The 25,254-nt window shown below is 37.8% G+C and overlaps 1 protein-coding gene across 1 annotated transcript in view; it reads left to right on the forward strand.

The window, feature by feature from the left end:
- Positions 1-25,254, forward strand: part of LOC115410172 (SRC kinase signaling inhibitor 1-like) — a 98,253-nt gene that overhangs the window by 29,184 nt on the left and 43,815 nt on the right. The window contains exons 2-3 of the mRNA XM_030121655.1: positions 7,119-7,426; positions 15,663-15,689. Coding sequence (XP_029977515.1) covers positions 7,119-7,426; positions 15,663-15,689 — 335 coding nt within the window. The remainder of the gene's footprint in view (positions 1-7,118; positions 7,427-15,662; positions 15,690-25,254) is intronic.

A 25,254-nucleotide genomic window follows, 5' to 3' on the forward strand; every position in this document is an offset into this window, starting at 1 on the left:
ATATATTATTATTCTAATAATTCCTTGGAGAGATTACTGCACTTGTGGGTGGAATATTTCAATGGTGATGATTATTAAATGCACAGACATCTGTATACCCTGAAGCAGATGCATGTTGACAACATACTTAGATTTATATTGTATGCTACCACTCAATGCCACGACTTCAATAGAAAACATAATATTCATTCAGTTGTATCGCAAGGTATATACTAGTATATACTGATACTGAGAATAGATATACACAGCCTGGCCAAAACATCCATCAGTTTGATAGAGGGCATAAAGACTGGGCTGTGTTTGAATGGTAAAAGGTCATGTGGTCTGATGAGTTCAGATTGACCCTGTTCTAGAGGGATGGATGAAGTGATTAGCCATGATGTCTAGTGCCTACAGTATAAGACTGTGGGGGCAGTGTTATGATCTGGGGTTTCTTCAGTTGATCAGATCTAGGTTTAGCAGCGTTATGCCCAAATGTGGAGAGCTGAATGTGAATATACAGAACGTGAATATATAGAAAGGAGACTTATTTCTAGGACATATTTGTGGACAGATGGGCTGGAGAAGTCATCAATACAAGATCTTGGCCAAAAATGAATGCAGTTCTGAACAGAAATGAATCATAAATCATCATAAACATTAATCATGACTTTCCATAAGCATTATGTGGCATGAACTATACCAGGTCGAATGTGACTCTTAGTCAAAGCTAAAGGCAAATAAGGAAATATTCTGTGTGACTTTTTTTTTTTTTTTGCTGGGCAGTGTACATTTGCAGTAAATGAAAATGTTGATATCGAATTCTAACCTAAAACATATGGTGGGGTAATGACTTAAAGCTTGATTGCCTCTAATATTCCAAAAATGCTTACTATCAGTTTTCACAACAGTAAACTAGAAAAGCAATCAGTGAGCGCAGACCTCTGCCAAGGCAGATCAGTCCTCCCCCCATCAAAATCCTTCCATAACTTTTTGAATTATCTTGCAGACAGACAAACATATAGAAAATCCTCCCCCACCCCACCCCCCAATCACCACCAAAATTTTATCATTTGTCCCTTGTGCCAGTATCAACATTTCCTGAAAATTTCATCAAAAGCCTTCCATAACTTTCTGAGTTGTCTTGCTAACAGACAGACAAAAATACAACAAAATCCCTCCCCCCGATCACCACCAAAATTTAATAATTTGTTCCTTGTGCCAGTATCAACATTTCCTGCAATTTTCATCAAAATCCGTAGATAACTTTTTGAGTTATCTTGCTAAGAGACGGACAGACAGACAGACAGACCCCGATGAAAACATAACCTCCGTAATAGGTAATATATACATTTTCTTCTAATTTCATTATTGATGGATGACATATGTGAGCAACCAATGATATGACAGTGTTGTGAGAAGGATTTCAAATTCACTGATTTTATTTGGTACTCAGCAGAATATTTGATCTAATAATTGACCAGGTCACGAACTGGTGGAGCCCTAGTATATATAGTCATCAGCAGGATGTACGCTGTGTTCCTACATGCACCCTCAACTAAACCACAGCCACTAAATCAAATCCTAGGAAAAAAAATTAAACGTGAAGTAAGTTTGAGTGAGAGACCGACAAGTACAAATGATTAGGCCTCAGTGCGATTAAACCATAAAAGTAAAAAATGGCCTCTGTCAGAACCCCCGGCCAAGGTTGCACCACCAACAACACTCAGACACACACACATACACACCCTCTTGTTATGAGAAGTGTTCGGACGTAGCCTTGAGCAGCCTTTTGGGAAGTCTCCCAGGCACCTGAAATATGGTATCAGCGGCACAGTGACAATCACTCATTTGGTTTTCAGTGTCCCCTCAACAATAATGAACACAGAATAATGAATCTTGTGGAGTGGCCAACACGGGACCTTTTGTAACTGTGTATGTGAGTGAGAACAAACAGTATATAGATAGCTACAGCTGCAAGAAACAGCACATTTTGGTATAATTTTCCTTTAAAATGTTCAAGACAGATGAAATAGTGTTCCTTAGTCATGTCTGAGATCTTGGTTAATGTATGAATTAGTAAAAGGTTGCCCCTGTTAAGTCAGTAGTATTATTCCTTACAGTCTTCTACGTGTGTTTTCATTGAAGTATTCATGTATAAAAGTCCACATATGAGAGTGCAGCTGAAATATGTCATCTCCCCGATGGCGACGTTGCACTTAAAGATTCAACAATGCGAGTAAAGTAGGAAAATTAAAGAGCAATTCATCAGCTGAGCTAGTAGGGCTTCTAGCAGTCAAACAGCCATAATAACAGAGGTGTTGCCAGGAGCGAGCCGAGAGGAGGTGGCAGCCCATTAACAACCACCCGGAGCAGTAGTGACATGTTGGACTTTAGAAAAAAATGAAGTATGGTGTTGCGGGTTTTACTCACAGATGAGTAATGCTGTGATTAGGTATGTAAGCCTGACTATATGTACTACAATAGGTTTAAATAAACAGGAATACATTAAAATGCACTGAACAGAACTGAGCAAAATGAAATTAAAGTAACAGAAATGGCAAAAAAGATGCAATTTTTATCAAGAACTGTGCTTCGGGGAAAAGGTCAAGTCTTTTTATGAGAAGAGTTTCATTCTTAAGTTAATTTTAAGTGTTGATTCATCAAGAAATGGCTTATTCAGTAGTTGTGGTCTGGTTGTACATGTTGTCATGGAGCCCGTTTACATTACCATAAAAATCCAATCACTGGGAGTAATCTGAGATTCGCCGTAATCAGATGCGGCGCGTTTACATGCAATAATCGAAAAACTCTGGTTTACATGTTTCAGTCCATTATTTGATTTTTTTCCAAGTATATACTTTCGTTTGTTTGTTTGCTTGTTTGTTTAGTTATTTATTTCGAATGTAACAGTAAAACCAAACAACAAAAGGATTTATATAAAAAGAAAGTCAAACATTTGAAAAGGAGCGGGATGAAGTTTAATTTATAATCTCCCGCCCCCATACCCCATCCTTCTACTTACCCTAAATTCCTATGTCAGATCCCTTAAGTAACTCAACAATAGGACACATAACAGACTAAATTCTGAATATGCACAAAACACAAAATTGCTATACATATCAGGATACCTTGCATTATGACGTAAGACGTACACTTCCTGTCACTTTCAAAACATCCAGTCTTGTCTTGCTGACCATGGCAATACCTACGGTGTCACTGTTAAGTGTCCGAATGTGGGAGCTAATAAGACTGCAAAATAGGTTACTTGTTGCTGCTATCCTTCATTTATACATCATGAGGAGAAACGATGGATGGCCTTCTTGCGGCAAACATCTACCCTTGGTCTTGGCGTGATAGGACTTCGGTTTATATAGATTTTTATTTTTCTACACACAAGCAGTTGTAAAAAAAATGAAAGAAATCAGATTAACCTGTATACATGCATAAAGACATCGGAGTATTGGGGAGAAATCTTCTGATAACTCCAAAAATCGGGGTAATGTTCGGAGTATTGGTGTGCATGTAAATGGGCTCATTGTGAGCGTCTGAAGTTTTCATTTGGATCAAATCAAGTACAAAAATTAGGACAGATGACGGCAGCCACCATTGCTGTAGAAGAAGAACAGTGGAGATACTTCCTGCAGATATTGCAGTAGATGACCAGCAGTGCTTTTCATGGTAAAATATAGCATCCCTTTGTCCCACATAGATACCTCCCCCAACATTGTAGGGGTTTGCTCAAGGCTTCACATAAATTAAAATGACAAACCCTTGTCAAGATGTTCCCTCCTTCTCTTCCATGCCTTGTTTTTTTTAACACTTTTTTTCAGCCATGGATACACAGTGGTATGCCTCCGTGCTCCTATCTGAAGATTTACATCTGTGACCAACTCAAACACTTTCTTCTATCAGTAGGAGAGAATTTACAGCAACAAACATTGCTGTTGTCAGGCTGAATCCGCAGAGGAGCAACGCTTCAAAGTCTCACAGTCGTTCAGTGTCTGTGGAAAGCACACAAAACCAGTGGCAGTAATAATGATGTATTCTTTATGTTATGCAGTTGTTGGTACATTTAGAACAAAAAAAAGATGCAATAATAATGGGTAAATTATTCCATATGGGGGAAATGATTCAGTAGTTCATGTGGTTAGAAGTTCATTTTCAGCCACATTACTTGTTTCTTAACTGCAAGCTGATGATTTCCTGCTTCAGTGCTCTTTTGTTGCACTGCAGGAAAATAAGAGTACTCATAATAAAGATCAATGCACTGTCCCCAGAAACAATACAGAACATGTTATTTAAAGTTTGCTTTAAAAACCATTCACAGCTTATGTGTCTTATGTGTCCAGTGTAGTGTCTGGTTATTGATATTCCTGTGTTATTCACTACAGAGTCCACACACATTATGTTACACAGACAATATTCTATGTCAAACTCAATTATTAATCAATCAATATTATCACTTTTTTTGAGTCATTTGGCTGTATTGGTTGTGTTTTATGTGTCAGTGGTCACAAGAGGGCACTAAACCATTCCCTTAACAAGAGGACATCGTTTCCATTCATGTCACTTTACCTCGACTGATTTTGACACATATGTGAGACGGCTCTGCTGTCATTTAATAGCGGGGGACGTTTCTGTGCCTCAGGGTTCCCAGGACAGTGGCAGTTGTTGGAATAGACAGATGTTGCAGCTGTTTTCGCAAGGGGTATATTGCTAGAGGTGTATTTATGTGTTTGTGTTGTTTGTGTGTACAAGTCTGTTTGTGTGCAGAGCGATAGGAGTGTGTACGTGTGCTAAGAGGAAAACAAGATACTGAGGGGGAATATGGTTCCTCCTAGACCTCACACTGTGGAGCCTGCTTAAGGACAGAATACATGGACGTTAATGCTGGAGCATCGTGAGCCCTGACATAAACATTCTTTCAGTTTGAGTCGTTTCTTACATGCTGTATGGTTGGACCTATTGATATATGATATGCTGTGATATATCCTGCTCATCTATAGACACAGTACCTCAGTGCACCTTTTATCATGCACTTCTGTAAGATTTAAATCATGAGTTGTTTTCATTCGTTTTGAAAGGAAACTGGCAGAGACTTGAAAACTATCTGACAGAGGAAATCCATTAAAATGAAGAAGTTGTTGACTCAATTTTTCTTGTCGTGAGAATTCAAGCATAAACCTTCTTGTACTCTCTAGAGGTGCATTCAAGGATGCTCTGAGATCTGAGAATTTACGATCGCATCCTGTGTTACGTTGCTGAAAAAAATTATAATTGGCAAAAAAGAGGATGAATTTTTCATACCTTGTGTTAAAAATACAGCTGTTTAGCGGTCTGTTTTCAAAGACTTTTCAAAGTCTTTTCAACTTTTATGACTGTAATGTAATTATTGAAATAGCTGATTATACTGTACAATGTAACTGATTATCCATCTCATATAAGTGTCCACGTCAAGTGCAGATTGTGTAAAAGAAGTAGACATAGTTCCAGCCACCATGGCATTAGTCACAGGTTTGTGGGCTGCTGTTCGAAGCGTTGAGTGTGGATTTTCTTGTTTTTTGAGCCGTATTCGGAGGGATGGAAAATGCAAGGGCGATGGATAAAACTTTGTGAAGTTTACTTGCTGCAAACACCAGCCCTACTGCTAACTAGGAAAAGTTATGTTAGCTCCCATTAAATAAGTTTTGCCTCCTGATAAAGTTAAGACATAGAGTTGTGTCGGGTAACAGTAATGTCACCTTAATGCAGTGTTTTTCAGCCTTGGGGTCAGGCCCCATGTGAGGTCACCTGGAATTGAAATGAGGTGGCCTGAAATTTCTAGCAATTGATAAAAAAAATAAAATTACTAACACAAAATATATGGTGAGTTGAGAGAGAAAATCCCAATACATAAAAGACATGACAAACTGTGAAGCTGAAACTGAAGCACTGTGGTACTGTTTATCTTTCAAATGTTCATTGTGGTCGGTTTCAGATGCTGCAGCTCTTTCATAATTCATAGTTTGAGTTATTCTTTGTTCAGTATTAATTGTCAGCCTTGTAAATATAAGCTGGACTGACTGTACATATCCTGACCAAGGAAAATGAAATTCTCACTTTGTGCAGTAATCTACACCTGGCTTTTCTGCCTCTGTCCATAATAATATACATTATGTAGCCTAAATGTCGTCTAAAATTAACGTTTATTTGCAACATAGTATAGCAAACTATTACATGATCAAAAACAAATTAATTTTAGCAAAAAAAGTGTCTCAGTTTTGGATGTATGGGGTCACCAGAAATTTGTGATGTTAAAATGGGGTCATGAGCCAAAAAAGTTTGGGAACCACTGCCTTAATGTATTGTACACACCAGCCAGCAGCAAGCTAACATAGAATGTAATGCAATACAGAATTAATGGTACGTTTAGCTGATGTGGCTAAGGTATTATAACTAACAGTAAACGTAGTAAAGCAATTTCAGAACAAAATTCTGAAATCTTTTGTGTAAATTTTTTTAATGTCAACTATTTATTAAACCAAAGCTCTGAAAGTCACACTGGAGAAATGGTTTAAAAAAGAATCACCAATACACTTATTACAGGGGCCCAAAAAAGCAGATGAAACCACAATGAATCCTGATAACAAATAATGTTGACTTAGTTTTTATAGAGAGGTGTTGAGGAGAAATCAGCCAAGCTTCTTGGAGCCAATGCCTACACTGGCCACCGGCACAAAAGGGGAATAGTTAGCAACAAAGTCTGGCCTTGACCAGCTTTCAATGTAAAGTGTCATGAGATAACTTTTGTTATGATTTGGTGCTATATAAATAAAATTTGATTTGATCTGATTTGATTTTTTGCAAATAGTAAAGTTTTGAATGGAGGAAACAGGCTGCCTGGATGGCAGTCAAAAAAGGGAAGGAATATACTCACTTGTAGTGTGTTTTGGGAAAATGGTAGGTAATTGATGAGGGAAACTGTCAAACTTGTAAAACCACCAATGCAGAATCAGTTTTTTCTGAACCACTGACTGTTGTTATATATATAAAAGTAGGCTGTCATATATATTCTCATTGCTAACTTTCTTTTTACTTCTATGCCCCCACTCTCTGTTAATCCAACTCCCTGTCCCGACACCCCCCTCTCATTCCAGGTCGAGAGAAGAGAAAGGGTCCCATGATCTCTGCCGGTGATGCCGAGTTCCCGCGGGATTACCACACCCTGGCTGCCGGTGGCGGCCGTGGGGCCCGGCGGTTCCCCGATAACACCAATGGGGGGTTTACATCATCCTCACTGGACCGTCGGCACAATTCTGTGGCCGCTAAGAGCCTGGAGGCGCTGAACAGCATTCACAAGGCTGACATAGAGCGGCAGCGAGATGCACTGATGGACCTCCAGAAAAACAAGTACACCAACAGCCCCGGCAGCGTGTCCCAGGGCCCGGCTGCTGGTGGACGACAGGTATCCTCAACAGCGCACACCTCAAGACTAATTAGCAAACAATAAACAAAAGAATAACGCTTTAGATCATGTAGCATTAAAATAACTGTTAATACATTTCTTAATAAGCAAGTTCAGTGTCACTCATTTATAATTAACTACCTTGAAAATAGATCAAGCCAAGAATATTTTGTGTGCCAGAAGCCTTTTCAGGGCCAGACAGCTTTATCACTGTACAGAGAAAATTGTGCCTTTTGGACAATTACAGGGTTGTCCTGTATCATTCATTTATTCATTCATTTTCCAAATCATTTGGTCTTTGAAAGAGTCATGGGGGTCCCAGAGCTGATGGGCAAAGGTGGGGTACACCCTGAACGTGTCATCAGTTCATCACAGGACTAACATATACACACAAACAACTATTCTCCTGTATCATATCGTTACAGAATTATTAATTTTGTTGAGTAATGAGTCATTTTCTGAAAAACATAGGCTGTTACGTGATAGACAAGTTCATATTTGGCCTTATAGCAGAACTAGTTAAGGCTTTGGTCCTGTCTATTTGTTGGTGTGTTATCAGAAAAAATGTGCTGAAATGATCAGATGAAAATGTTTTGTGAATTCATGAAAATGTTTAGCAGTTTAGTAAGATTTCTCATGTTTGTGTGCTGATATGAACTTTGTATTGAGCTGGCAGCTGTTTTTTGTTGACATTAGCGTATTTATCCTAACAGTAGCTACTATTGCTTACTTTGGGGCAAGCCCAAAGATTTTCACTGCTTTCTCTGCATAGAAATCAGGTATCCTAGTACAAAACAGAATTCAACACAAGCTTCATATCAGCACAAGAGCATTTGTGAATCTTACAGTGAACCTTTAAATTACTAGAGTATTTTAAAGTATTTTTTCCCATGGATTCATAATGCACATCAATGCATGTAAAAAAAAAAAAAAATCAGTTCTATATACTCCATTACTGTCTAGTCACTATTTGCATTTTGACATGGACCCAGAAGCACATAAACATCACATTTAGTGGAGTGTTCAGCCTTGGGGGATATATGAGTCCTCTGAGTGCTTTCTATTTCTACATGTGAATATGTTCTTCCTGGGAGATAATAACAGCATATTGGAGGGCTTGGAAACCCACACAAGCACATTATGTTGCATGATGCCTCTGGGGCTTTAGATACAGAGTAAAGGCATTTTTATGACCAGCTTACTGGGTCCGTAATGGTCACTGTTTTAGGGTCAGCAATAGAATATGGAGAAAAGGTTTAGAGTGAAATGCTGAGAAAAGGTTTGAATGTGAAATATAAAACCTCTTTGCTGCCTCATTCCATATTTATCTTTCCTTCTATTCCTATATCTTTGCTTTCACCCTCGTATCAATCACCAGATGCTCTTACATGATACCTATAACAGATGGTCAAAACAGAGAGGTCTGCTGCTCCCCCTGCCTTCTGAGTTACTTGAATCCCTCTGTCACTCTTTATTTCTCCCACCAGACCACTATTAACCTTAATAGCACTCTATGGTCATGGTTTCTTCTGTTTTTGTTTTTTTTTTAATTATTATTATTATTATTGTTATTATTATTATTATTATTATTATTATTATTATTACTTATTCTTTTGGTCACTGTCTTCCTCTTTGCTGCTGTGACTCTATAAATGTGCCCACTTTGGGACTAATAAAGGAACTTATCCTGTAAGAAAACTATGTTAACCATTGGAAACAGTGTGCAAAGAGTTTCCTCAACTTAAAAGTTTTATAACAGTCTATACTTAATTTAGAAATATATATATATATATATATTAATGGAAGAATCATCTCTGTGTTACAATGAAAAAAAAATGTAATCACTTTCAAAATCTACTGTTGTAATTGTGATCTTTCTTTGTCCAGTTTGCAATACTAAACCACAATACTACAGTAAAAATACTGTTTCCAACAGAGATCACTGTTTTGGTATTAAAACAAATAGTTCCCCCGGATGTTTTGGACAACTAAAGTAATACAACAATAACAATTACAAATAAGTATTTATTTTAAAACGAATACTTGAAAATGACATCCCAGGATGCAGTATTCAAGTTCTGACGTTTAATCTGACTTTTGTGTAACTGCCTTTTGTTGACATGAATCTACAGTCTCCATTAGCATTTTAAAACCTTCATTGACCACTATGACTTTGGCTGCTCTTTACTGCTTCCTAATTTATTAGATTCTAACATGCCTCAAACATCAAAACTGTTTTTCCAGGACATTTCAATCATACTGTTTCTAGTAATTCTCTAACCTGAGTGGAATTTTTTTGACATATCTCAGGGAAGAAAGACCATTTGATCAAGCACTACCACATGTTAGGCTACACATCTCTCTTGAGTCATTAACATAACATGAATCCACAGTTTTACATATTTGTTATTTGAAGTTATTTGATATTCTGAAACAGGAATCGGATGACTCAGTCTCTTCAATTCAGTGAAATGGAGATTGTGGGCATCTGTGAACTTGATCGCTATATAAGGCTTTCAGATTGCCCACCCTTACTTTGCTGACGTAACCAGAGATGCTCCCTCTCACGCTACGTTTACATTGCATCACTGAGACAGCAGTCATTGAGGTAAAAAGGATGTTATAGATTTTCAGACAAGCATATCAGTTCTTCAATTTTTCTAGCGAGGGCAGTTTCATTCTCTTGTTGTCTGCTGTCTCTTCTCACATGTCCAATTCCTCCTCTACCTGTGCTTTTCTCTCTATGTGCTGTGTGTGTTTACCCTAATTAGACCATCTATCTCCTCCGGAAAAAGGTGGACTGAGACAGAGAGAGATGGAGAAACAGGTGGAGTCTGTTGTCGTCATGGCAACTCACGTTCCCCATATAAGGCAACTGAGTGATATCATATGGTTGGCAATCCCTGGGCTTGGAAAGAGGCACACGCTGTACCGACTGAGAGGCAACAGCAGTGGGAGAGACAGTGAGGGAACGAGGGAGCTTGAAGCCACTGCGTTTTTGTCAGGGACAAGAGGCGAGAGAGAGTGACAGTCAAGACAGTAAGAGAGGAAGGGAGAAAGCAGGAGGAGGAGGAGGAGGGGCAGAGAGAGCGAGATGCTAACTGCCTCTTAGGCGCTACTACGGGTACCAGCGAGGGGGGACTCTTGCGGATCCTTGGGGCGCGGGAAAGACACAGAGCCGCAGTGAAAAAAAAATGGAGAGGGGGGAGGAGGAAGAGGGAGGCATGTGGAGCAGGAGGATGCACCAGGCGGCCGACATGCTCATTAAGTAGCAACGGTAACTCTCTAACCATGTCCTTGCATGTCTCAGCTGAGACGTTTCCAGCGTTCCTCCATTGCGCTGCCATAACTGTGTGATGCTTTTACTGCTGCATGTCAGAGAGGGAAAGATGAGGATGGAGAGGATGGAGTGCTAGAAACTCTCTGAGTGTATATATCTGCATCTGATGTGGAGGCATGTGTCTAAAGGTGTTTACACTGCGCTGTACGTAAAGACAGGTAAACCTGACGAGTACACACTAAAACCATCCTCTCCTGTTTTTGGTTATGGCTGCGTGTTGAGGGGAGGGTCTGTTTATCAAAAGTAGGCAAGTGTTGTCCAGGTGTGGTACTGCAATATGTGAGTGGAGAGTGATGTATGTTCATATGTCAGTTTATGTGTACTCATAGTGGATGACAGAAATGTGTCTGTAAGTGTCAGCACAAGCTTGTAGTAGTGTACAGTATGTCTGAGTGGATGCACATGTGTGCTGGTGTGCATGTTTGGGCTGGAGAGGAAGGAAAGCGGACAGGGAGTGTGATGGAAAAAAAAAAAAAGAGGGTGGGTACAAAGATGGCTACTTGGCATGCAGGTCAGGCATGCATGTCTCTCTGCTCGTCCCTCTCTCACTGTTTCTTTCACTCTCTCCATCTCTCTTCCCTCGTTCTCCCCTCATCTCTCTAAGCCCTGTCTGTCTCAGTGCATATGGGTGCCTTGGGATTTCAGCTCAAGTGATTGAGAAATATTGCAGGCAGTAATCACTGAGTCACGGTGCATAGGGGGCCTGTTTGTGTTAGATGAGACAGGTTTTATGTTCCAAAAAATGTCCGCTTGTTGGTGCATTAAATTATTTGCGGAGCAGATTTTGGCATTCCAGTTTAAGGTGAATAAACCTTATGAGTGGGTGATTACGTACTGCGCAAGTCTGTGTGAAAGTGAAATATATTAGGGATTATTATAACACAATGGATGCTTGACTTTCTTGTTATCAGTTGTTTGTTTCTGTTGCAGTAATTTCAACAACAACCTGTGAGAAGCCTGATAATACAAATGCCTATTTCCCAGTTGTAATTAGGAATCCTCCGTGTGCAAGTGCTCTGAAGTTGTCAGCAGGGGCATGAAGAGGTGGTAACTCTGTATCCGCTGGAATTATCTCTGACAGGATTATTATTATTTTGGCAAGAACTGGACAGAAAAGTAAACCAGTGAGCAGCAGAAGGTGGCAGTTGAATATTGCAATGAGGGAAACACGTTCTGCAGAGCATTAGCTCTGACATCAGCTGATCTCAGTGCACATGAACTGAGAGCTTATTCTCTTCTACCTGTACAGTTTATAGTTTAGTAACCCAAGTCTACTACCTTTACCCAACCAACCTCCACTCCAGCTCCTCCTTTTCATGCAGTGACTGTTTTAATCAATATCATGTCATTGTCATTGATGGCTGCTCTGGTCTGTTCCTGGTGTATCGTTGCTGCTCTCCCTGCCTTAGGCTCTCCATGTTGTGCACATGGAAGGGCACGGAGGTCCTAAAACAGAGCCATTCCACCAAATATAACTTGATGCAGATTTAGCAGGTTTTTGACAAAAGTGGTCCTGACTGAACTGTCAAAATGACTGACATAATTTCTGAAAATAATCACAGAAAACCGAAAGCTTATGCATCATTTTCAAAGGGTCTTTTTTTTATATTTTAGAGCTAGTTCAGATAATGTAGCAGCAACGCATACCTGTCAGATACACTAAGGGAAATATATTTTAATAAATTACAGGCTTTGCTTTACCATTTTAAGACTTAGGCACAGCAGCGAAGTGTTTTTGCTCAGACACTTATCAAACTGTCTTCTCTGTGACTTCGGAGAGAAAAAAATATCATTTGCCAAGAATAGACTGTTTTGAGATTGGAATTGTGTGTCGACCTCATTAATCAGCAGATTCAGTTTATGCTTATTTTAGCTATTTTTCCTAGATATTATACAGTAATATGGATCCAAAATTATGCAGAAATGTGAAGTTTTTAAAACATCATTGTACCACAGCCCTGCACAAACCTATGAAAAGCCTTGAATTATATGTAGGATATTAATTTAAAGGTAAGGACAGTAGCAGTAATGGAGAGAAAGAAAAATGGGAAAAAGGCAAAGATCAGCGGGAAGTGGAAATAAAACTAAGCTTTATTAATGAACTAGCATTTCTAACTACACAGTATTTATTTTTGCTCTTGTAACTTTAACAACTTAATAGTATTTTCCAGGCCTTTGTGTGTTTTTGGACACAAGGCTTGGGTACAGGACTATAAAACACTCAGAGCTAAAATCTGGGTCAGAGCAGCCCACAGGCCTGTTGCTCTTTTCTCCCCAAAGCCTGTTTCTTTGCTTTTCTTGCTTCCTTCACTCCATATTCAAAATAAACTGAGGTGTATTTCAAAGTTGCAGGAGAGTGCAGAGTAAATATTGGGAATTAGGCATCTCCCAAAACAGCTGGACGAACATAAATCCAGTTCCACCTACATCATGGTTTCTTTTCGAGTGAATAATAATAATTTCATGAACTCTGAGAGTATATGTGAAGGAATTTATATTCATAGAGAAACTCATCACCATTGCTGAAGGTTTCAGTTTTCCATATGTGGATGATTGGTAGCTGCTTTACCTGTGTTAAGATATGCATACTTTCACATTTGCTAAAACTGTAGTGTCGGGTTAGCACAGCTGTGTCTCACATATCCAGACTTCCATACTTCATTAGAGATGTTCCAATACTGGAGATCATTCTGGAATAGAGGTAAAAGCTCTCAGGGCTGTTAATTTGTATTTATTTAAATGAGTCACACTGGTCTTGGGCAGTGTTGAGCCTAGGACGCAGCAGCGGTACCTTTGTAAAATAGTGTCAAGAGATGCCTTGTTCTGGTCAAACACATGAAGAGGTGACTCATGGCCGTGGTATTAAAATCATTATATCCCAGGAAAAGAAAAAGCCACATAAAATATGTGTGTCTTTGTGAAAACTTGCCATTTTCAGTCTTGCAGCTGCAGCTCAAATGTTGTTGTTCTTTTACGACTTTCAAAATGATAACATGCTAATTTACTCGCACTTTTACTTTTCGGTACTTCTAATATGGCATTGTATGTTTCAGATATGTTGTGTTTTATATCCATAACTCCGTCTTATTTTACCTCCAGCTGCTCCTGTTTTTAAGTAGAGTTCTCTGTTTTTAATTTGTCTTTGTCACTTTTACTTTTCGGTATTTCTAATATGTCCATTGGATGTTTCAAATGTCTTGTTCTGTCTTGGCTATATTGTAAATGAGATTGCGTCCTCAATATATCTCCGAGTTTAAATAAAGGTTATGATGATGCTAATGACAGAAGGGAGGAAGATGACAGTCCCACCACCCTAATAGTACCTTCAACGTTCTCAGTATGTAGTAGAGAACGTTCTGTGAGTCAGATTACAGCTGTGTTTATGACATATCCATCCTCTCAAACAAGGGAATTCAGTCATTTTAGACTACCACAGAGGCACTATACTTTTAACACTTCATTATCATGTTATATAATCTGTATTTTCCACTTAAACATGCTAAACTCTCCATGGAAAACAGTTCTATGAAAAGACGAATCCACTATAAATACAATGAGATAGGGCCAACAGTGTCCTGCTTTAGGCTGCACCTCTGGAACTTTCCTTCCCAATGAACAAACTGATGAATCTTTGGCTCTGTCTGCTTTAATAAACTTTCTCATCTGTCTCTACACCCGGCACTTAACAAAACATGGGGAAAAGATGCTTCTCAATTCAGAACAGGAACATTTTAACTGACTGGTGCCATAAGTTGATGGATAGCAGGCCATTGTAAACCATCATTTTACCCTATGTCAAATATAATATGAGAAGTCAAACTGGCATTGATCGAATGTCTGTACATCGGAATCCTAATGAAATGTTTTTTCACACATATACTTGACTTCCCTTTCAAGAAGTCACTACGTTATTTTACACTACAGGATAGCCTTGCCACACAAGGTGATGTCTCCTTGAATACGGCACTTAATTCAGTCTTTTTCATTCTGCACTCCGTTTCCCAGGTGTTAACACCTAAACACCTCTGAATGCACAGACCTTGTGTTTAGCTCTGTATTCACATTTGGCATTCTCTAGTCAAATGCAGAGGAAACTGCTTTATTGGATTCGACACAAGGTGGGTTACAAAGAAATTCTAGCCAAATATGAAAGGTAGGATATTTTAGTAGGTGAACAGGCTTATGAATACACATACGGGTTCCATATCTGTGTCTTAACATATCAGATGAACTTGGATGTAAATGTTGGCTACCTCCCAAATAAAGTGAAAATGGCAGCTTCCTTAATCCAGTGTGTGTTTATCACTTTAATCCTGCTCCTGGGCCCCAGCCAGTACACCATTCATCTGGGGAGAGTGTGGGGCTGAATTTAAGGAGCTGCCTGGGTGTGCATCATTACTGCATGTGAAGTCACTGTAAACATTTGATTAATTGCTGAGAAGCAATTACAAGCAATTAAAGTCCTATTATGATGGCAGTGAAGGACAACGTAAATTAATCTGGCTATCATCACAGTAATTAGCCCATCATTTTCTTACCAACCCTAATGTGCCCCAAAAACATGGTCCATTTACGGGTTTGTTTGCTTAAACTTTATTATAGTTTGTGGTCATTTTATTGTAGTGTGGTGTAACATTTTGGGGCACACTATATAAAAAAATATACAACCTCTTAAAGTTTGTGGTATCACTCACATATCTTCACATGGGAACTGAGTCACAAACCGTTTTCGGCCTCCCACTCATTTTGTTTCCATCCAATCACTTTATTACCTGGTCTTTTTAAATAGTGTTTTTAATGTAACGCATGAGAAAAATGTCTCACTCTCAATCCCTTTTTTCTCTTTTTCCCCTTCCCTTTTCTGTCTTCTTTCTCTTTGTTTTTCTTCCCCCTTAGCAACAACCAAACTATTGGAGCTTCAAGGTCAGTGCCAATATTTTGTTTGTGTTTCAGTGTAAATCTGTGCCTCTTTGTGGATTTGTCTTTTTAATAGGATAACTTTCTATTGTGTCTTTGCATGCCTGCTCGCCTTTTTTTCCTCTTATTTAGTGGCAGTCACTTGTGCACACACTTACAGCTTTAAGTCTTTATCAAGGGTAAATGGCTTCTGGACTCTATATGATTATGATTTATTTGAATGAGAACTGGACAGAGGTTACAGTACCTACTTCAATAGTAGGGCTGGGTAATATGGAAAAAAATCATATCACAGTAATTTTTTTTCATATCAGATGAAATCGATATGTATCATGGTATAAATCAAATCACTATTTTTTTGAAGTTTAAATTTTCTGTTACTCATAAGTTAGTTTTGAAGACATCAGAAGGTTATTTTTGATTTGAATATGATTTATTTTCTGTCAGAGGTTGAACATGACAAATGGGCTGAAGAACATTATACAACTGTTTCAGATAAAGGTACATATATTTAAAACTAAACTAAATGTCTGACCAGTGTTAAAAGAGAACACAAACAAAACAGACCATCTTCACGAAACAATGCTGGGGGTATATACGGGGGTGTGTGTTCCTTAACTTCTATAACTGCCATAAACTGAAAATGAAACTTAACATGCTTTGAATGTCAGACTCTTGACTTCTATGCCGCACCCTACTTTTCAGTAACCTTTGTCAGCCAAGTTCTCAGTCAAATTTTCTCTCAAAGGAACACTCATTACCTCCCACTGCAGCCCAAACATTAGCATGTGTGCTGCAGCTTCTCTTACGCCTCTGCTGTGTGCGTCAACCTAACTTGCCATGGCTCTAGCGTGATCTGTTCCTATGCGGCGCCACTTAATTATGATTAGCTGTTCTTATGTTTGTCAAAACATGGACGAATTAATTCTGTCGAAATTGTATTGAGCATGTCTCATATTTCTATCGAGGATATATATTGTTAGCGTTTTATCGACCAGCCCTATTCAATAGCCATCCTGAGTCTCTTAAAATGGTATTTAATTTGCATCCCTTCTAAGTTGGGCCACTTAGCATTTGGTTATCAGCCCCATGTGTAGTAATGGAGACATCTGTAAAAGTGAAACAGGTGAAAAATGACTCACGCCTACTTGTTTGCAGGATAATATACAGTACATGCAATCTTTACACTGTTATATGGTTTACTTTTTAAGCTCATATGTAGTTCATTTTGCCAACTGACAGAAAATATTGGGAGATGGGATTAGCTGACATGATGCAAAGCCCACGAGCCAAATATAAGCCCACGCTGTAGAAAACACATGGTCTTCCTCCAGGATTTCTGAACTACTAGGATGCCTTTGAAACTGTGCCCATGTCGAGTGCCCAGCTACCATCAAAATGAAATCTCTGCTTTGGTTTGACTGATGTATTTTAGCAGGCACTAGATAGAATGTTGTATAAATAGAGTGAAATATAAAATGAACAAGTTGCCATGAAATTGCTTTTGTGGTTTAATGTTGTCTAATTCTGTCTTACTAGGGTTTTCGTATTAGACACTGCCTGCTGCTTTTATGATTGATAACCTTTAGGACAGATGAATGAAAATGTGGCTTCACTTCCATCAAGCAGGGTTAGATTATTTTAGTGTTTTTCAACATTGGGGTCGGGACCCCACATGGGGTTGCCTGGAATTCAAATCGGGTCGCCTGAAATTTCTAGTAATTGATAAAAAACAAAACAAAACTTACTAATAAAAATATATGGTGTGTTGAGAGAGACAATCCCAACACATAAAAGACATGACAAATTCTGAAGCTGAAATTGAAGCACTGTGGTACTGTTTATCTTTCAAATGGTCATCGTGGTCAGTTTCAGATGCTGCAGCTCTTTCATAATTCATAGTTTGAGTTATTGTTTGTTCAGTATTAATTGTCAGCCTTGTAAATCCAAGCTGGACTGACTGTATATATCCTGAGCAAGGAAAATAAAATTCTCACTTTGTGCAGTAATCTCCACCTGGCTTTTCTGCCTCCGTCCATAATAATATACATTATATAGCCTAAATGTCATCTAAAATTAACGTTTATTTGCAACACAGTATAGCAAACTATTAAGTGATCAAAACAAATTAATTTTAGCAAAAAAAAATTCTCTGTTTTGAATATTTTTGGTCACCAGAAATTTTTTTAATGTTAAAATGGGATCACGAATCAAAAAAAGTTGGAAACCACTGAATTATTTGCACTAAAATGTGTCTAAATTCCTGTACCCTCTGTATAATCTCAGCTGGTAAAAAATACAAAAAGAAAAAAAAAAGACAGGTGGTCTTTGCACACGTGTGTCTGTAGCCAGCAAATCTATTTATACCCGGTTTTGTATAGTGTTGACAGTATGTACTAAATCAGGGGTGTCCACACTTTTTGTCTTGTGAGCTAATTTTAAAATAATTAAGTCAAAATGATCTATAATGTACACACACTTACACACACACACACACACACACACACATATATATATATTAAAAAAATGAATGTACTTATATGCATACAATATAATAACTGCATGAACCCTTACAGAACAATACAATTCAATACATTTATGGTCAGTACCAGTGTCAAGCAGATTTCCACACAATCATCAGTCATGGTGGAACACTATTTGGACTTAATCATGTTCATGTTGGAAAAATGGCCGCTGTCCAATTAACTGTGATCATGGTTTTCTCACCTTTCTGTTTCTTGCTTTTTTGGAGGGAGGTCAGTATTGTAGTTTTTATAAACAGTTCAAAAGTGCCTCTTCACATTTCCTGTATTTGGAACAGCAATGATAGATCAGAAAAATGCACTTCAATAACATGGTGAAAAATGGCAAGTGGCAGCATAAATGATAGACTAACATCTAAAACATTTTTTGAGTAGAATAGAATAGAATAAAATAGAAAAAAAAAATAAATAAATACTATAGAAAAACTGTCACACAGAATTATACGGAAATTATATACCAAAAAATACTGAAAATATACAAAAAATACAAAGAGATACTGAAAATGTACAAAAGGTCAGATCTATACCACAGAGATAGAAGAAATAAATACAACATATAAAGGATATTTACAAGGTAAAATTAAAAACAGGTGGAGTGGCATGTGATCTCCTTCACCACCTTTGTGATCTCCTAGTCAATTGCGATCAATGTATTGGGCATTACTGTAGTATATATTGCTGCTAATATTCACATCTGACTACGAACCCTTAAAGCTGCAGGACCCGAAATCAATGATAAGTGGTGACAACAAACCCCGCCCCTTGCACTTATTGTAGCTTATTTTGGCATGGATCCAGCTTATGTAATCATGTCTATGCATGGGGTGATGTCAGCATATCAGTTGCCTCTATATATGTGCCAAGTTTGAAGCAAATTGAAACAAAACTTATGTTTTTATAGATATTTGAAATTTCACACATTATAAATAAATGGGAGAAGAAACATTTTTTAAAAAATTCATAAAAAATGTGAACCGTGACCTGCTTTTCCCAAAATGTAACCACATCTATTCTGGGTCACTGACAATCCATCAACCCAGTTTGGTTTGAATTCAACCAATAGTTTTGCTGTTACAGACATGTGAAATTTTGCCCATTAAAAGTAAATGGGGAGAAAAAAAAGATTTTAGAAGATGCTGTTATAGAAGTAGGAAGTCAGTTTTTGAGCTATGGAATCAAGCAGTAGAATCGCATCCAGGTCATGTATAATGGCATCTGATAGGTGACTGGCTATTTCCATCTGTCAGTCACATTAACCCCCTATCTGACTGAAAAACACCTGTGATTAGCTGAAGTCTGCATCATGGAGAAGATTTTCTACAGCCTTATAACACAGGCAAAGAGTAGCTGCAGGAATCTAATTTCCTCTCAGACCACTTGAATTACAATACGCTGAAAAGTAATAATGGAGTTATCGATACTATCAAGCACTGAAAGTAATTAAAAATAATAGATGTCTCTTGCAAAATCTCAATCTGAATGACCTGGGTTCAAGACTTATGTTACATATACATTTACACTTTTTTGTTTGCACACCTGGGTATAAATAACACAGCGCTCAACAGACTGCTGCAAATAGAAAAAAGTGCTACCTTTAAGAGAAAACAAAATGAGATATAATGAAAAATGAACTGTCAATATTTCCTTCCCAGCTCGATGCAAGGCCCTGTAAAGAGCAAGAAAAAGCCATAATGCATTATTAGTTCCACCTCAGACCTGAATACATTATGCTTATTGAACAGAGCCTTTTGACCCTTACTTTGATGAAGCCCCAGGGAGACTGCACTGTTAAGCATATGCTAACCTAAGCACTTACTGCTAGCTTACAGCATCTTAACCATAAAATTACTTGATATTCTAAAACGAATCTTGCAGTGCTATCGCTGATGCAGCAAAATTTAACATTGTTGGGGGTGTTTTTATTCAATGGAAACAATAGAGGTACCGCTGAATTAGAAATAAATTATATTTGATAAATGTGTATTAGAAATATTATACCCTGTCATGATTCATATGCAGGATATTTATATGTTTAAGTTTGTGTTGTGTGATCCTTTTTGTTATATGTACTTCCAGTAGCTCACTCCCATTTCCCACATCTGTTTAGCCACAGACACACACACACACACACACATACACACATGCTGGCACTTTTTCAGTCCTCCCATTTGTTGCTGGTCTGCAGCTCATACAGGATTGGTTATCGCTCCCCTTCCTCTCAGGGAGTCGGGGAGTCTCGCCTCTTCTTCTGATGCAATAGAAACCCCTGCAGCAGTGCACGAATACAGTGGATGTGTGTGTGTTTAATAGTCCCCTACTGCTCCCCTTTTGATGTTTCATTGGTTCCTCAGCTTTCTAAAGGAACACACGCTGTAACAAACACACACTGATTAGCAAACAATTATTTTAGCTGCAAACATATGCACGTCTTCACAGTGGTCATGGAAACTGTAAATACAGATAAAATGGTCATTTATTGTACAACACACACAACACACGTTTCAAGACTCCCTCTCACATGTTCTCCACAAATCCTCCAACAAAAACAGAGGGATTGTCTGCGTGTCCATTGGGAAGAACATGGATTTAAACACTAGTCTTCTACGGCTGCTGCCACTGACAGTGTTGGTAACATAATGGAGCAGAGTGCTGCATAATTTCCTCCTTTTCATTGCTTCCAGCCTCACTTATACAAATATTAATGCTCCATTTTGTCTCTTGTGCTCTTGTCTTTCTGTCTGGAGTGGCCAAAGTAATCACAGGCTATTGTCTTCTGTGTTTGCTTCAGTGTTGAATTTGGAGGAATATACTCTCATACCGTAGGCTCAGAAAAGAAAAAAGAGATTCTGTTGAACTTGTCCTCGGTTTTCCAGTTATTCATCAACTATGTTCCTTTACGAGAAAATGATTACGGAGCTTATTGCGAGTGAGAATTTCCCATGCGTGCTTTGGTAGCCGCTGTGTTAAAGCGGAGAAAAGAGTTCATTAAATAAAAATATCCCTGCTTTTTACTTCTGAATGTTCCACTGAATCACTAGATAACATATCATACTGCTCACAGTCAAAAGAGAACCCGACATGTAAAAATGACTGTATCAGATGCTAAATATACTTCCAGGTGAGAATTTTTTTAGCATATAATTTAATATGAAGCCTGTTTCAAAAGATTAAGTGTTGGAAAAGTCAGTGTGTTAGTCCCTGATGTATTAACCTATAAAGAAACAGTGCTACTTTTGTGGCACTGCCCAAATTAATTTTTCTTCATCTGTAACCTCTCTTAAAGGAGTGATATTTAGCTTTTTTTAAATGGAATTATGCATTTTAAAACATTTCCCTGTAGTCTACAAAAACTGTAAATGCTATGTTTGGGTCTGAATTCTCATTAATTCAACTCCACAGGTCCATCTTGAACCCTATCTCTGAGTAATGACACCAGAAAGGTTGTTTTGAGTGTTGGCCCTTTAAATGCAAATGAACCACTTCACGCCCCTCCCCCTCCAGGTTGTTGACCATGCTGCTCTGTCCTGTTCAGCCACTTGTGTTTGTTAATACAACCAACAACTGATCATTTTAGGTAATCGGCTCGAAGTTTGGACATATTTTCAGTATGGACTACAACCGCTGCTGCTGACAAACAATTATGGCATGCTCAGAGAAATGTTCATCTTGACCTTATATATGCAAATGTCGTGACATAAGTAGTTATAAAATGTAGCAAATTAAGCAGGAATTGAAGTGGATTGTAGAAATCCACTCAGTTTTTACCAAAATGAATATAAAGATAGCTTTGCAGCACCTGGAGGGTTCAAATTCAAACTTTATGAACTATTAGGGTCCAAATACACAAATAAATGTACCAAAGACTGACAAAAGTGGGTTCAGCAAAATATGACCCCTTTAAGTGATTTACCACCATTTATTCTAGTATTATCCTCTGTGTTTTGCATTTTTTTCAGTGAAAATCATGTATTTTCCTATATTTAATTTACTGATTATGTAGATGTTCATAAAAGCTCAGTTTAAAGTTGAGGTTTATTATATAAAAAACAGAGAAAACAGATGAAAAAGGGACTTTTTCAGCAAAGATATCAATAATTGAATGTAAAAACAAGTGTCTCCATCCACTGTCATTGATCAAACTCTAAGGGTTTTACTGGTGAATCAATGTTGTAGAAGATGACAATATTTCCACGTTCACTGCAGAGCCTCTAAACATCCAAATGGGTCATATCTGATGACCATGAAAAGATGACAAACTGCATTTTATACCAATTATTTCAACATATTAATAGGTTTAGTGACTCAGAAGTTATTACACATTTTAGATCAGCAGATGATTTTGGTTGCTAGTGGCTATTTGGGACTTTATGGATTGATGCATAATATTTTTGTTATCAACCAATATCCTTGTCATTTAGTTAAAATGCTGGATAAGTCTATTTTTTGATAAGATGTTTAATTACTCTTTTATCGTTACCAGTGTGATTCTGTGCTCGAAAACAATCTGGAAAGGAAAGAGTCATCAGCAGATATCTGTAACAAAACTTTTTATAGAACAGATTTTTTTTAACCCAGGATTTGTGTCACTTCAGGGAGCCTTGAATCCTTGCAAGGCACTCATCTGCGTTTCACATATCTTGTATGCAGAAATTTGACCAGGGCATTTTCTATACAGAGAAGCCCCCCCTGACTACCGCTGCCATATTTGTCCCAGTGAGCTAGCTAAACTCTAACCCATTCAGACAAGCGCTTTTGTTGCCCTTGTGCTGTTTGGCTGTTGATACGATACTCTGTGGAAAATTGCTATTCCCCAATCTGAGTCGGAGAATAGCGGGAGTGTTTTCCACCACTAAAAGGCTTAGAAAGGCCAGCTTCTGCAGCGTTCCCCGTTTGCCGACTGGCACTAGACTGAGGCATGTGGCCAGAATCACTTATTGACACTTCACTACCATCTGCTAAGGCAGCAAGGTTTGCTTAGCAGGATACACATTAATAAGGTAGAACTTAGGAGAAAAGCAATAAAAGGATGAACTCTTCCTACTAGATTTTATGTTAATGGCAATTATTGTTCACTGCAGGCTAGGGCTGCTCGATTATAGAAAAAAAAAATAATCACAATTATTTTAGCAATAATTGAAATCACGATTATTAAAAACGATTATTTGTTAACCTTAAAGTTGTTTATTTTTTTCTTGCAAAACAATGTAAGATATACTCTTTAAATATAAATAAAGCTTTTAACCATTAAAACAAAGTATGTTCACTTTTGTACGAAACAAAAAAATCTTTGAATGCAAATAAGTATACTGTAAATTCAAGTATGTTTCCTTTTGTAAACAAATAGTGCACTGGAATTAAACTGCTCTAGACTTGCCATAGAACTGGAGCAATAAAAAAAAACTCACGTAAAGTGCAAATTATAAATTCAAGTATGTTCAGTGTAGTATGAAACATAGTAAATTCAGTGGCGTGCCGTGAGGTTTCAGTTAAGGTCTTCTGTATACATCAGCCATCTAGAATACGTACGTTAGGGTTATACAGGTTAGGGTTAGGTTAATACAGGAGTTGCAGCGTAAAGAGATTCGGAGACTGAAGATTGCATTGCGGACGAAGTTGTAGACGGAGTTTTTTTTTTATGTGTTTTAGTTTTTCATAAGATTATGATAAAGGTCACGGTGGTTAAACTTTAGATGGTTAAAAAGGTTTGCTGTGTTACCGGTCGGTGCGGACACAACTACGAAACACTTTTTGCACGTAATGGGTTTTTGCTCTTCATCAAACCCAAAGTGATTCCATACAATTGAATTTGACTTGCCTTTTTTGTTTACCAAGCACTTCTGCTGCGATTCTCCTGCTATTTTTCCAGACCGCTAGGTACAACTTTCCTCTTAGGGTGGACCTGTCGGCTAGCAGGCAGCAGTAGCTTAGAGGGGGGCGGGGCAGAGCAGCTCATGGTAGCTTGCGTGCGCGTGAATTAAACAACTCAAAATTAATAATCGTTTTTTCTCGATTACATAATTTTTGTAATCGTTGCGTGTAATAATCGAAATCGTAATTGAATTTCGATTAATTGCACAGCCCTACTGCAGGCTGTAGATTTGAAGTAAAATATCGACTCGAGGAGTAGATTCTGTAGAGGAATGTACTTTATACTTATGCTCCATGGCTCGCAAGGACTTTTATAGAAATGGGTCAGATCAAGTGGTAACACGTGGACACATTTCATGTGCAACAGTCTCTGTCATGTAAGCAGAGTAACTTATATGCATGTATTATCTGAGTAGGTATTTATAAGCACTTTAACATGATGTATAAAAAAATGTGGGGAGATGAAATTTTTAGGTGAAAAATGTCAAATTACTGCTCGGTAACATGGACTTAAAATGGACATCAATTTGTAAAGCTTTACTCAAACATTCAAAACACGCGGTTCTCGACAGAAATTGATATCAAGGACACTAAAACCTTTTAGATATTATGTTTAACTTTGCTGAAAATAAATTCTGGTTTAAAATATTGCAAAGTCTCGATTTTATTTACATGAGAATATAGTAACCTTTGGACAGGCTGCCACAGTAACACGTGGATGACTCTTTACCATTGTATGCATCAGCCAAAATGTTGACTTATTTTTTTAAAACAACAAAAAATATATAATCATAATGCATTACTTAATATATTTAATACTAACACAGTGTTATTTACAACTTATGGTGGTCCATACTGATATAGGTAAATTACAAATAAAGAGTAATTTCTCAGTAACAGTTCAGTCTTTTTAAATGTTTCATTTATATATTTCATTTATTTATTCATTCTAATCTAAATGATTGGAAAGGAGCAGGATGAAGAAAACTTATAATACCTTCCCCTTTCTTCAAACATCTGCTTACATCAGATAAGTTGCTGTTACAGCTATTACAGTAAACAGTTTACATGATAGTCAATGAAAATGAACAAATCCAAAAATCCATAAATGAAATTATTTCATCACATATTTTTATAAAGCGTCTCTATTCTTTCCTTAT

Source organism: Sphaeramia orbicularis, chromosome 19 (genome assembly GCF_902148855.1).
Source record: "Sphaeramia orbicularis chromosome 19, fSphaOr1.1, whole genome shotgun sequence".
Taxonomy (NCBI): Eukaryota; Metazoa; Chordata; class Actinopteri; order Kurtiformes; family Apogonidae; genus Sphaeramia; species Sphaeramia orbicularis.